Source organism: Mytilus trossulus, chromosome 2 (assembly GCF_036588685.1).
Source record: "Mytilus trossulus isolate FHL-02 chromosome 2, PNRI_Mtr1.1.1.hap1, whole genome shotgun sequence".
In the NCBI taxonomy this organism is placed as follows: Eukaryota; Metazoa; Mollusca; class Bivalvia; order Mytilida; family Mytilidae; genus Mytilus; species Mytilus trossulus.
Window position 1 is genome coordinate 26,541,570 of NC_086374.1, and position 13,235 is coordinate 26,554,804.

The 13,235-nt window shown below is 32.1% G+C and overlaps 2 protein-coding genes across 2 annotated transcripts in view; both read right to left on the bottom strand.

The window, feature by feature from the left end:
- Positions 1 to 1,841: 1,841 nt before the first annotated feature.
- Positions 1,842 to 4,249, bottom strand: LOC134705687 (uncharacterized). Its single transcript, XM_063564408.1, has 3 exons — positions 4,026 to 4,249; positions 3,674 to 3,816; positions 1,842 to 1,915 (listed from the first exon to the last, which is right to left on the bottom strand). Exons 1-3 carry the CDS (start codon positions 4,160 to 4,162, stop codon positions 1,842 to 1,844), a joined length of 354 nt encoding a protein of 117 aa, XP_063420478.1. The 5' UTR covers positions 4,163 to 4,249.
- A 5,203-nt stretch (positions 4,250 to 9,452) lies between these two features.
- Positions 9,453 to 13,235, bottom strand: part of LOC134706862 (integrin alpha-4-like) — a 42,700-nt gene continuing 38,917 nt past the window's right edge. Inside the window, exons 19-21 of the mRNA XM_063566178.1 lie at positions 12,696 to 12,803; positions 10,662 to 10,790; positions 9,453 to 9,938 (exon numbers count right to left, since the gene is read on the bottom strand). Coding sequence (XP_063422248.1) covers positions 9,615 to 9,938; positions 10,662 to 10,790; positions 12,696 to 12,803 — 561 coding nt within the window. The 3' untranslated portion in view covers positions 9,453 to 9,614. The remainder of the gene's footprint in view (positions 9,939 to 10,661; positions 10,791 to 12,695; positions 12,804 to 13,235) is intronic.

Here is a 13,235-nt window from a genome sequence, read left to right on the forward strand (position 1 = left end):
GATAGAGGGTATCAATGACCACCAAAATCTCCAAACACTATTAGACCATGAAACTATTCCAGAACTGACCAAAAGCACCACTGACCAATTAATTGATGAACACCGAAAAATAATATAATCTAGGTCTGCTGTCTATATAAGTCTATGTTAATAGAAATGGATACGTTTCAAGTTTCAATACTTTATTTCAACATTTTGCTAAGGCAGAATGTTCATTCAAAAATTCAATATATTACTCAATTTGACAAACATTAAAATGCTAGATTGACTGTACCAGAGCTATTTCATGAGCTATCTTAAATAAAATATTTAGTTTTTCTCCAGATGCACAGATACTGAGATCACAATACATATATATACATGTAAATATATAAGGTACAGTTTGCTAAGGTGTTTGGTCACTAAAAGGGGTAATTTTTAATAACATTCATACTGGAGACATTACCAGTAACGTATATTTGAAGTCTTTACAAATAATGAAAGTCCAAAATAGAGGACAAGGGTACTAGAAACTTACTAGTAATGGGTCACAAAATAACCTATAAGCAAACGGTACAGGTTATTATAACTATACTTATAATAATAAAGGTGTATCTGAGTATTTCCCTAAGTGTTTAGAATCTAAACACATACGATGTAATGTTTAACCAGTTTACACTGTCAATCTTCTATGTATAGAAAACTTAAATAAATAATAATCTTTCTGACTCTGAATCTTTATTTATTTGTTCTAAAGTTTAAATTTTACAGGACTCTGTTAAACAACTTTTCTAAAAGTTTTTATTACTTTTCTAAATAATTGTTCCTTGCCGTGAACGTGAATTTAAACATTTTTATAATTTCCAAATAGAATATCTAAATTTAGTAAAGCATTGTTATTAATGCACTTTTCATTTAAAAGTTCCAAAAAGGAATAAAATAACGTTTCCTATAAGAGATAAACGTTAACGTTAAATATTTTCTATATAAAATAACTGGTCTTACTTTTCTTTGGAATAAATTTGACAGAGTCCTTCCTTATGCCAAAATGGGAAAAGTGACGTAGAAGTAGCGTTTTCGGGCCCTTTTTATACTACCCGCGCCGCACATTTCACCCCTTTTAGGTCAACTGTGCATTTGCAGATCGATAACCAATCAAATCATCTGCACAAGTACACCGTTGACCTTACGAGAGTTCAAATGTGCGCTAGTGTGCTACAGTGCTACTGACACAGCAGAATCGAACATTTGATTATTAAAACATATTTTAAAATAAGTTTCACATATATATTCTTGTATGTACATAAAAATGGTATATTGTACAAAGTTATTTTAATAAAAGAATAAAAATAAAGAATTTTAGTTTTCCCAGCCAATCGAATCGCAGACCGTACTTGTTAACAATGGCGGATTGCGAGGATGGCAGAAGTTGCAGTGACACGATGTTTGACAGATTAAGCCGTAATTTACAACTTCTCACTGATCTTATATGAATTCTGAAAGTCAATTCGACTTCAGTAAAATACTTGTGTAAGTAATTTCAGCTGACATGGCCCAATTATTACTAAAAGTCCGTGTGAATGAACGTCTTCTGCAACTTTTACAACGAGGGAAAATCTCAAAATATATAGACGGCCTGAAAAACATATTTCGGGTAAAACTACATCAATATTCTAAAAGCATACCCTGACTACTATAGTTATACACAGTTATTATACCCAGAAAGTCTTAGAAGCAATATGTGAGAGCCCCAAGCTATAAATAGAAATTGTTGAACATGTTCAAAACATAAACAAAAAAAATGTCAACAATGAAACTTCAGAAACATTACAGAATCTCATATGTAAACAATTATAAGATATTTATAAAGCCAATTTTGTTTTGGCCAGCTGTCTAGACCACAGTATATAACTCTTGTCATAAAACAGCATTACACCTACAAATAAAATACTCTTTGTTGTTTACAAAAACAAAAGAGGGGAGGGGTGTTCTTACCAAAAATAAAGAGGGTGGGGGTACCTTGCTACAATATCTTCAAGTTTCCACCACAGATTTCGGATAGATAAACTGTGAACATGATTGCTGAAAATTTTGAATGGCATGTTTTTAATCATCAATTACCGTATAGCGGGTTACTTTCGCGGGGTGTTAATTTTCGCCTATTTTGGCGGGTCAGGGGAAATCGCGAAAATAAATTCCGCGAAACTTTATGCATACGTTCAATACTTTCTAATAGCTAAAGTGTTTTGTAAACTATCTATTTTTCGCGTTTGACGGATCAATAATGGTTTATTTTAATTTAAACAACATAATTGCCATAGGCCATTGTTCACTGGCTGTCAGGTGTTAATTAGTTTATTGGTTACATTATAAACTAAATAATAAAGACAATAAATAGCTTCTATTGCAGGTATGTTTGTACTTTATAATATTTTTGAAAGAATACGTCTTTATTAAAAAAGGTTAATTTTCCAATAGGTGGATCAAGATCTGCCTTCTCCAGAGCACCTGAGATCATCCCAATTTTTAGTGGTGAGGTTCATGTTTCACAGTTTTTAGTTGTTCCTGCGCTCGCTTTGCGGGTGGGATGTAGAAATACCGCGTGTCCATCCGTCCGTCCGTGTGTCCGGTCTTGTTAGCGCTCTCACGGGTATCGTTCATGTCAGAATTTTATAAAACTTATACTATAGGTTAATATCAACAATATCTTTGAAAGTATTAAAATGGGTACCGTTCAATTTTTATAAAAAGAGTTGTGCCTTTGGAAATATTAATTTTATGGAAAATGGTATCGTAAGGTCTCTCACGGATACAATTCTTGCCAGAAAAATACTTGTACTATAGGTTCATATCTAGGACAATTTTTAAAATGGGTGCCGATTGACACTTTTAAAAAGAGTTATGCCTTTGACAGTTGAAATATTTGCAACGTAGGGGACATTGAAACTCTCTTCTATTTTTCATTATGTTGGTTTTTTTTGTACTAATGTTTGTATGTTGGTCTGTTTCCCTTTTTAGTCCTGTCATTGTCAGTCTATTTTTATGCCCCACCTACGATAGTAGAGGGGCATTATGTTTTCTGGTCTGTGCGTCCGTTCGTCTGTCCGTTCGTCCGTCCGTTCGTCTGTCCCGTGTCAGGTTAAAGTTTTTGGTCACGGTAGTTTTTGATGAAGTTGAAGTCCAATCAACTTGAAACTTGGTACACATGTTCCCTATGATATGATCTTTCTTATTTTAAAGCCAAATTAGAGTTTTGACTCCAATTTCACGGTCCACTGAACATAGAAAATTACAGGTTAAAGTTTTTGGTCAGTCAGGTTAAAGTTTTTGGTCAAGGTAGTTTTTGATGAAGTTGAAGTCCAATCAACTTGAAACTTAGTATACATGTTCCATATGATACGATCTTTCTAATTTTAATGACAAATACAGTTTTGGCCCCAATTTCACGGTCCACTGAACATAGAAAATTATAGTGCAAGTGGGGCATTCGTGTACTATGGACACATTCTTGTTGATTTATGAGTTTGAATAACACTCTGGAATCTTTTACATTTGAAATAGCTAATTAATCATTATTTCACTTTTTTTTTAAATGTTTGAATGAGAAGAAAATTCATAATTTGATTGTCGAAGCTAAGGCTCATGAAGATTCACTGAGTTGAGCACGTCCAACCTTTACAACAGTTGCACTTACCACTGCTTGCGTTGGAATTATTTCTTGAAGTTGTATCAATTTCGTCGCTCATATCTTTGACAATTGATAGGATATCATCTTTCTCAGCAACAGATATAAACAAACTACCAGCTCTGTCTATATCTCTAGATAAATTATTCAGCCTACAATGCAGAAACCAGCAATATATTAAGCTGAAAGAGAAGAACCTACAAAAATGAACATTTGTCATCATTTTTATAAATTTAAGAAATGCGTTTCATGTCATTTTCGAAACAGGCTTTGATACAACAGATTTTAAAAATGATGCTTATTAAAGTTGTGTCTGAACAAAAATTTATAATAACACTTGTATTTCAGTATTATTTGTTACCTTAGTTTCAGATTGTCAATAATCTGTGGAGTCTGCGAATCTGAGGCTCCTATACGAACACAATAATCTATAGTTGACTGCACCTGTCGTAGAAAACGTTCTTTGTCCGATTCGATACTTCGTACTCTTTCAGCCATCTTTATTCAAAAATAAATGCAGCTTTCCATTGTAAACGGGTTTTTGATTGGTCGAGTAGTAACATGTCAGTTGCAAGATACTAATATAAAGCAGCATTGAAATGTTAATATCTTTCATATCAGTTCAATATTACAATCTAAATAATTCTTCGAAGTATCTAGATGCTTATTCAAATCATCTAGATAGAAGTGTGAAGCATCTAGATAGAAGTGCAAAGAATCTAGATAGAAGTGCAAACCATCTAGATAGAAGTGTGAAGCATCTAGATAGAAGTGCAAACTATCTAGATAGAAATGTGAAGCATCTAGATAGAAGTTCGAAGTATCTAGATAGTTGTGTGAAGTATCTAGATAGTTGTATGAAGTATCTAGATAGTTGTATGAAGTATCTAGATGGAAGTGCAAAGTATCTAGATGACAGTGCGAAGTATCTAGATAGAAGTGCGAAGTATCTAGATAGTTGTACGAAGTATCTAGATAGGTGTATGAAGTATCTAGATGGAAATGCGAAGTATCTAGATAGAAGTGCAAAGTATCTACATGAAAGTGCGAAGTATCTAGATGGTAGTGCAAAGTATCTAGATAGAAGTACGAAGTATCTAGATAGAAGTGGGTAGTATCTAGATGCAGAAAATTAATTAAGTCAGTTCGGAAAAGTATCTAGATGGATGTTACAACCATCTAGATGCTTCGTCGAAGTATCTCGATACTTGAGTGAAGTATCTAGATACTTGTACAAAGTATCTAGATATATTACCGAAGTATCTAGATGCTTTCAATAAGTATCTAGATGAAAAATGCATCTAGATGGAACCATCACTATTTTGACATGAACGGCCACTCATAGTGATGTCGCGTCAAGGCACAAATATGTTTATTCTTGTCTTTAAGGAAGACATACCACGATATCAAATTACAAACAAGATACTGCAAATTGTACAAGAGGAAGTGTACCTAGATTTTCCCGATGGTATTGAAGATGAAGAAACATTTTGGTCTCATCTTACCGATTCCTTATTATAATGGACACCATTAACTGTTTACTGCTAATTGACATACATGAACATGACACACATGAGGCAAGAATATGTAATATGATTAATATTGCTATTGGAAGTTGATTTTGATAAACATAAGGGCAAAGTTAAATGATAAATGTATTTGTTATATTTTGCTCAAGCTTTCATAGAATTGAACTGAATTTGATTTCGGCAGAATATTAAGCTGATTATCACAGTTATTTTTTTTCAGCAGGCAAGACTAAATCGTTTTCCTAAATCATATCCATAAGACAATAGAAGGATCAAATCCAATCATTTAAAAAAGTAATAGACTATTAACAGTTCTGCATCTTTGTATTTAGAATACACGTCTTTTAAATTGACTTTTACAACACATTATCATATACCATTAAATATGCCAAGTAAAGGCAACACTAATATATCGCTATTCAATAGTCACAAATCGAGTAAGCAAATCACAATCCAGTTTACCAACCAAAACCAAGGGAAACACATCAACTATAAAGCTGAGTGTGTACGACTAATCCGCAGCAGTACGCCCCCTATTGTGTTGACGCATTTTTTCTCGCTCATTTGCAGTCCATGCACATCCCAAATGTTTATGTGTTAACTTGGTTTGTCTCGTCTACATCAATTTAAGTGATTTGGAAATCGGTAAACTACTGTTGCCTTAATCAACGACATGAACATTATAACATTGTATTTGTAATACGGGAGATTAGTAATTCTTATTCGCAAATTTCTTGAAAATATTGCACATTTCTCTGCGTGCTTTTTGTTCACACATCGTTGTCAATATAATGACAATTGGTGCAACTGTCATACAAGTGAGAGTTTTAGGTAAGCTTTAAAACCAGGGGTAATCCATTATTTTCTCGCAATAATTTATTATTTGTAGTGTCAAATGACATTTCTGAATGTACTATATAATGAATCAAGGCGAGTATATTATTTTTTTTTTTTAATAAAACGTGTCCATAGTACAAGGATGCCCCACTCGCACTATCATTTTCTATGTTTAGTGGACCCTGAAATTATGGTAAACACTATAATTTGGCATTAAAATTAGACAGATCATATCATAGGGAACATGTTTACAATGTTTCAAGTTAATTGGACTTCAACTTCATCAAAAACTACCTTAACCAAAAACTTTAACCTGAAGTATGCACTATCATTTTCTATGTTCAATGAACTGTGAAATTGGGGTCAAAACTCTAATTTGGCTTTAAAATTCGAAAGATCATGTCGAATAGCACATGTGTACTGAGTTTCAAGTTGATTGGACTTCAACTTCATCCAAAAGTACCTTGACCTAAAACTTTAACATGAACGGACGGAAGGACAGACGGACGAAAAGACAGACGGAAGGAAGGACGGACGGACGAACGCACAGACCAGAAAACAAAATGCCCCAATACTATCGTAGAAAGAAAGATTTATTTACCAATTTCTTAAAAACATTGGCAATTATGAATGTAGTTGTGTTATAGTAATAAATCAACTAAAATCTGAGTAACTGTTCTTTTTAATAAGACTTAGTAATATTTTCAACTATTAAAATGTTTTCGATCATTTTTGCCACTGATTCCATTTTTCTTGAAAACCATCCACTTTCCTCATGTTCAGCCATGTCCATTTGCGTCGTTCCTTCTTTCATGTGTCCGTAGTGTCGTATTCCAGCGTTTGTGGTCTGAAATATGAATATATTGACTTTATTTCCTTCTGGTCTAAGATTATGCAAGTATTAACAATTTTGTACAATAATAAAGTATTTACAAATTAATCTAGACATAATAAGTACATGTGTGGTTTGAATGATTTCACATATAAATGAGAGTGATAATAGAATCAGTTGAAGCCAAAAATTATAGGAAACATAAATGTACAAAAGAGAAAATAAATTTTCTCACAGAAGGAAAAAAGGAAGCAATATATAAAATTGAAGTCAATCCACAAAGACAATTTCGGTCTCTAATTCATCCCCCTTTTTGCATAGAATATGAAATAGTCGTCTCTTAGCTATTGTTTTATCATGAAAATGTATGTATCAAATATTGTTCCCTAGCGTGTTTCCTTAGTTTCTACTATAAGTTCTTCATAAAGAGTTCAGATTTATTGACAATTGGTGTCATTATACAGGTAAAATATTACACTTACACATGTGTAATCAATAATGAATTCAAAACATTTACTAGTAAAATGTTTTGACTAAAATAGAACAAAGACGCCTGACATAAGCAATCAGTTAACGAGACCAATATTCAACACAATTGCAGGCGTCAATTAAAAGAGTTAAAATCATATTTATCAAGCTCATGATAGAGTTAAAAATGAAATATAAGATTTTGATTAAAAAAAAACGGAAGTAACGACCAAGTGGGTAATATTAAAGCAATTATTTTTCTTAATATTACTTTTAATATAGAATATTACAATAGAAAGACACATACCATTAGTATCTTCAACGGTCTTGTGTAAGTTTCATTTTACGATTCAGTAGTTTCTGTACTAGCTTTCTGGTATGTCCATTTGGATCATATCCGTTGGTATGTTGTCGGGCCTCACGTTTGCTCCTGCCTTTTCCGCTATGTCCAACATGAATGAATTTATGTTGGTCCATGCTATACAGATCACTTTCATCACAGTACTCAGCTATAAAAACGTTCGACATCTTCTTATTTTGACGAGCCTCTGTGTTCTGAATAATACTGCCCAGACAGCTGTATTTGTATACACACCAATGAGTCACGTGGTTTTATGTTTACGTCCTTTATGTAGACGTAATCGCACTATTTTTAGTATCAAAACAAACATCTGTTACCTTACCTGTAAATTAGATGAGGCCCAATTGTGGGGACAGTATATCAAAATTAATATTATCGACTTTTTTAACGAATTATTTCGTTACGTGAAAAGTTTTCTTGTATCATTTTAATGAGACGATTAGTTAGCAGCTAAGAATATTGAATGAATTCATAATGCAATCATGTTTTCGTTTAGTCGTATACCTCAATGTTATGACTATTAAGTAATGTATCATTGTTCACGTTGTATGTTACATATTTTGAAAGTCTAGAACCTTCAAACTATTGAACCATTTAAAGTATGACTCATAAAATAGAACATCTGACACTAGGATGATATTAGTACAATAAAGATTATGAGTACACTAATAAAAATTTTCAACTATATTTAAATAAATAATAAGAAAGAAGGTGATTAATCTTACATTAATACTTTAATCATTTTGTGTACGTTTGCTTAGTTAATAATTATGATATAATCTGTTATATGTCTGACGCACGGGAACCCCGCCTACTTTTAACTCGATAGTAGACTATAACCAAAAAATACATTTAAGCATACACTTAAGCAAGTTAACGGACACACATTAATTTTAAAGATATCTTCTAATTAGTGTTATAACAACCCTTTACTTAAAGAATCCTACATTTCTCACATTTGTCTTGTCTTTTTAGCTTTTTCAGATTCGAGCGTCACTGATGAGCATTTTGTTGACGAAATGCGCATTTGGTGAAAATACAAAATTTCAATCCTTGTATCTTTGATGAGTCTCTTTGCAACTACTGGGTCGATGGCACTGCTAGTGCAGTATTTATCAATGGAAGGTATCACCATCCCGGTAATTAGCACTTCCGTGCTGACATGACTTATTATCATAATGATAAATTGATATAAGAAGATGAGATGTGATTGCCAATGAGACTCTCCGTCCAAGTCTCAATTTATAAAAAAAAAATTGTAGGTTAAAGTTAGGTCTTCAACACGGAGCTTTGGCTCAAACCGACCAGCAAGCTAACTTAAGTTGGCCTTTTTAACTTTTTTTATTCGAGCGTCACTGATGAGTCTTTTGTAGACGAAACGCGCGTTTGGCGCAAATACAAAATTTCAATCCTGGTAGTTCTGATGAGTTTATCTATAGTATGCATAAACAATGTTTTCATTCCATTTGTTTAATTGAGATTTTTTTCTGTTACTAGTAAAAGGGCGATAAACCAATTTGAGCAATATCCTATTGCCTACGATCGATACTCTTTAAGCGTTTCTAAAAAAAAGAGGTTTTTAATACCGTTCGAGATGTACATGTTTAATGCAAATTTTGAGAGTTTCTCGCAAAAAAATATTCTTTACATTTTATATTGTATTATATACCTAACAGTGTACATTAGCCGTTAAATTCACAACTGTTTTGACTGAAATTACTATATATATGGTTTTTTTGTAACGGTATACACCGCATGCAGTTTAGTTTGTGATATTTAATATTAAGCAAACATTTATATACATATCATTAGCAACTTCACAATAAAATGTATTTGAAAAGAATTGCACAAAAAGTTTATCTGTTTTTGGGGAGTTGACATTTTATGAACACATTGTATGACGGGTGGTATCTTAAACTCAATTCACTTCACAAAAACTCTTTGTTTTCTAGTTTTGATTGGCTCCAAGTATCCTGATTCATCTGACATATCAGAAGAGATGCTTGAAATGTCTTCATCAGAAGGACCTGTTACAGAACCATTAGAATATGGAATAAGTACATGTGTTTCGTCGTCGTCAACATTCGATGAGAAACAGGCATTGTTAATAGTATGTCTATTTCGTCTGTGAAAGTGTTGTAAAGACCTATTTAAGTCTTGATTTTCATTAGCCTCGGCTATTCTCAATCTCCAGTTCGCTTTCCTAAGTTGTAATTCTTCGTTTTCTAATCGCCGGAAAAATCCAACCTTAAATATATACGAGAATGGTATGTATGCAGAGAGAACTTATTATTATTTTTATAAGTAGGCTTGCTTACATCCACTTTATTTGAACTTTAGTGGATAGTGGTCTCATTAGCAGTCATGCCACATCTTTTTATTGTCATATTGACAAACATTCTTGCTTACTAGTATGTTTCAGATCTTCAATTCAATTCCTTTTTGAAAATGTACTCTAAACTTCTTAGGATAAACCTTAAATGCAGCCAAAAAAGTATGTGGTTCATTGGGTGTCATTAATTACCGCATTAATCTATGTTGTGTCTTGTGTATTTTTATGATCTTTTATGTCTGATTGTCTTTTTTAGCCATGGCGTTTTCTTTTAATCTATCTATGAGTTTGAATTTTCCGCTGGTATCTTTTTCCCCTCTTTTTCACACATTCACACATATATTAAACTTATACATATATACATTTAATGCTTAGAAAGTCAACATAACTGATTCTTTACTTCCCGATAATTTGATCATAGACGCATGCTGCAATTTCTTCCATCAAACGCTTGCTGAATAAAATGGGTATCATGAACGAATTGAATATGGATCGATTATTAACATAAAACAATGTAATCAAGGCACCGTCTACATATTGTTAATCTTCTTGTTTCAGTATCACTGAACTGAATGGGATGTGCAGGGCTATACAAACATATATTTCACTCAAAGTGTGTTTTTAAATCTATTATTTACCTTAAACATGAACAAACTAATTATCAAAAAGAAAACAATTCCACCAGCACCACTGATTATCATAATCCACACTTGTATATCTCTCACTTCTTCATAATTCATATCAACGTTAAAAATATCAATTATTACCTAAAAAAATTATAAAAAATATTCATATAGTAGTATATATTATTGCGCTGTTTTCTGCTATTTGTCGGGGTTTTTTTTCTACGCCACAGACCCCCCCCCCCTTTTCCCCCCGTTTCAATTCTAAATTTAAATTAAAATTTTACACAAAAAAACAACTTTTGACATAACACAAACATGTAGCTGAGTTAAACGCTCGATCCTTTCCCTTCTTATTTCGAATAAATTGCATGAAACAGCATATCTAATTAGGAGATTATACAGTAAAATCACTTCAATCTTCATTAAGGTATGACCCATGTACAATCAAAACAATGACACATGTACAATCAAAACAATGACACATGTACAATCAAAACAATGACACATGTACAATCAAAACAATGACACATGTACAATCAAAACAATGACACAAAGAAGCTACCAGTTACTAAAGCAATCTCAAAGTATTCAACTTTATTTTATGCAGTCACAGTATCCTCAACTCTTATGAGGGGGATTTTACTTCAGAGTGGAGTGCATGCTGCAATTAATCAGAACAGTGAGACATGATATTTTGCAATGCCCAAATTACATTTGAAATGAATCATTTATGCAGAAAAAAGCAAAGTATAATTGATAATAACGCATCAATGTGAATATAACGGAATTTGATGAGACTGACATTAAAGTGAGAGGGTTAGCGCTATAGAATCAGGTTTAATCCACCATTTTCTACATTTAAAAATGCCTGTTCCAAGTCAGGAATATGACAGTTCTTGTCCATTCGCTTTTGATGCGTTTTGTTAATTGATTTTGCCATGTGATTATGGACTTTCCGAATTGATTTTCCTCTAAGTTCAGTATTTTTGTGATTTTACTTTTTTCATCACACAAAAAAAGACACAGTGTGTGATTGATCAACATCAGTAAATACTTTATCAATATGTTAGTTAAATCAAAAAGAACGTTGTATGACAATTTATATTGTCTACAAGTATTTGATAAACTTTTGATCTTCATTCTGATAAATTTTCTTATATTTGACCTATTTATCTATATCTCTGATGTAAATAAATGTAGTAATAACACCATTTAGTAAGTTACACATCAAATATGAGATCGTCACAATGATTCATAATTGAAAAACAAACAAATTGACAATAAGCATTATTTCTGTAGAATTGTGGTAAAAAAAAAATATTTTTGTTGTTGTCAAGCTTCATTGGTTCGAGCGTCACTGACGAGTCCTTTGAAGACAAAACGCGCGTCTGGCGTAAATAAAAAAATTAGTCCTGGTATCTATGATGAGATTATTTGCTTTACCTATAAACTTCAGTAATGACACTATGCTCCTCTTTGAGGTTGAAATGTCTTTTTTTTAGGTGAAGCAGTGGTATAACACATTTTGTAAGTTTCTGGTAATCATGGTAACGGATTTTGTGAATTTATATCAATATTTCGATCAAAACCAATGTTCGGCTATTCGGTTGTAATTATTAGACGTTTAGGTATTTGCAATTATCTCGTTACATTAGCACTACAATTGTATACATGCTGTTGTTTTTGACATATCATACTTATTGATTAAAGTGCAAGAAACACCACTGGTGCTACAATTGCCTTGTTGTAAAGTACTTTTATAAAAAATAAAATGAAAACAAAACATTTAATAACTGCAACATATAATCAACAGACAATTTTTTTTAACCAAAAACATTTCTAGTTGATTAGAATAGGTATTGGATGAAGATCTAGTATCAAGTTTATCAAATATCATATGTTTATCAATCCACCTTTACCATTGAGATAGACAATTTTCTCAAAATAATCTGTGGCTATGAGTCTTTGTTATTATAAATTAGACATTGATTTTGCATACACATTGCATTTTTCGTTTTTTAAATACTGTTTTGAAATATGACGTACCTTTGACTTTTGACTTGATTTTGTGAAAAGTATGATTTCATCCCAATCTTTTACACCGGTTTTATTTCTATAAACAGAAGTCGACTGAAGTTTCACATGTCTCAGTTTCTAATTTAATGAAATACATATAAATAAAACAGTAATTTGAATACAACACTGAAATTTAATTTTAGTTACTAGTATTATCATATGCTGGTACATATTGAAATAATAAATATTTCAGCATAAAATGTAGAAATGATCATCCTCGATAGTTTATCTTTTGTCTAGAGGAAAAAAACACAATATTATCATTTACAATTTATAACAATTTAATAATTCAATTGGGTTCTTCTGGTTTCAATGGAGCCGATTTTTTACATGGTTAAAAATATGTGAAATTGCTAACAGATGGAAAAGGGGGTCAATTGACCGGAAAGGTACATATGACTCAATGATACATATATCTATTAAATTGAGAAGGAAATTAATATGTAAATACATATTGTTATATACTAAACACCATTCTCATTTTGGAAATGAATAAAACCTACAAATATT

Bases quoted from the DNA above. Each gene is read 5' to 3' on its own strand.
- LOC134705687 (XM_063564408.1), bottom strand. From the start codon at position 4,162: ATGGCTGAAAGAGTACGAAGTATCGAATCGGACAAAGAACGTTTTCTA. The intron at 3,817-4,025 runs GTAACAAATAAT...TCTGCATTGTAG, and splicing joins ATTGACAATCTGAAACTAAG to GCTGAATAATTTATCTAGAG. The intron at 1,916-3,673 runs GTAAGTGCAACT...TTTTATTTGTAG, and splicing joins TAATTCCAACGCAAGCAGTG to GTGTAATGCTGTTTTATGAC.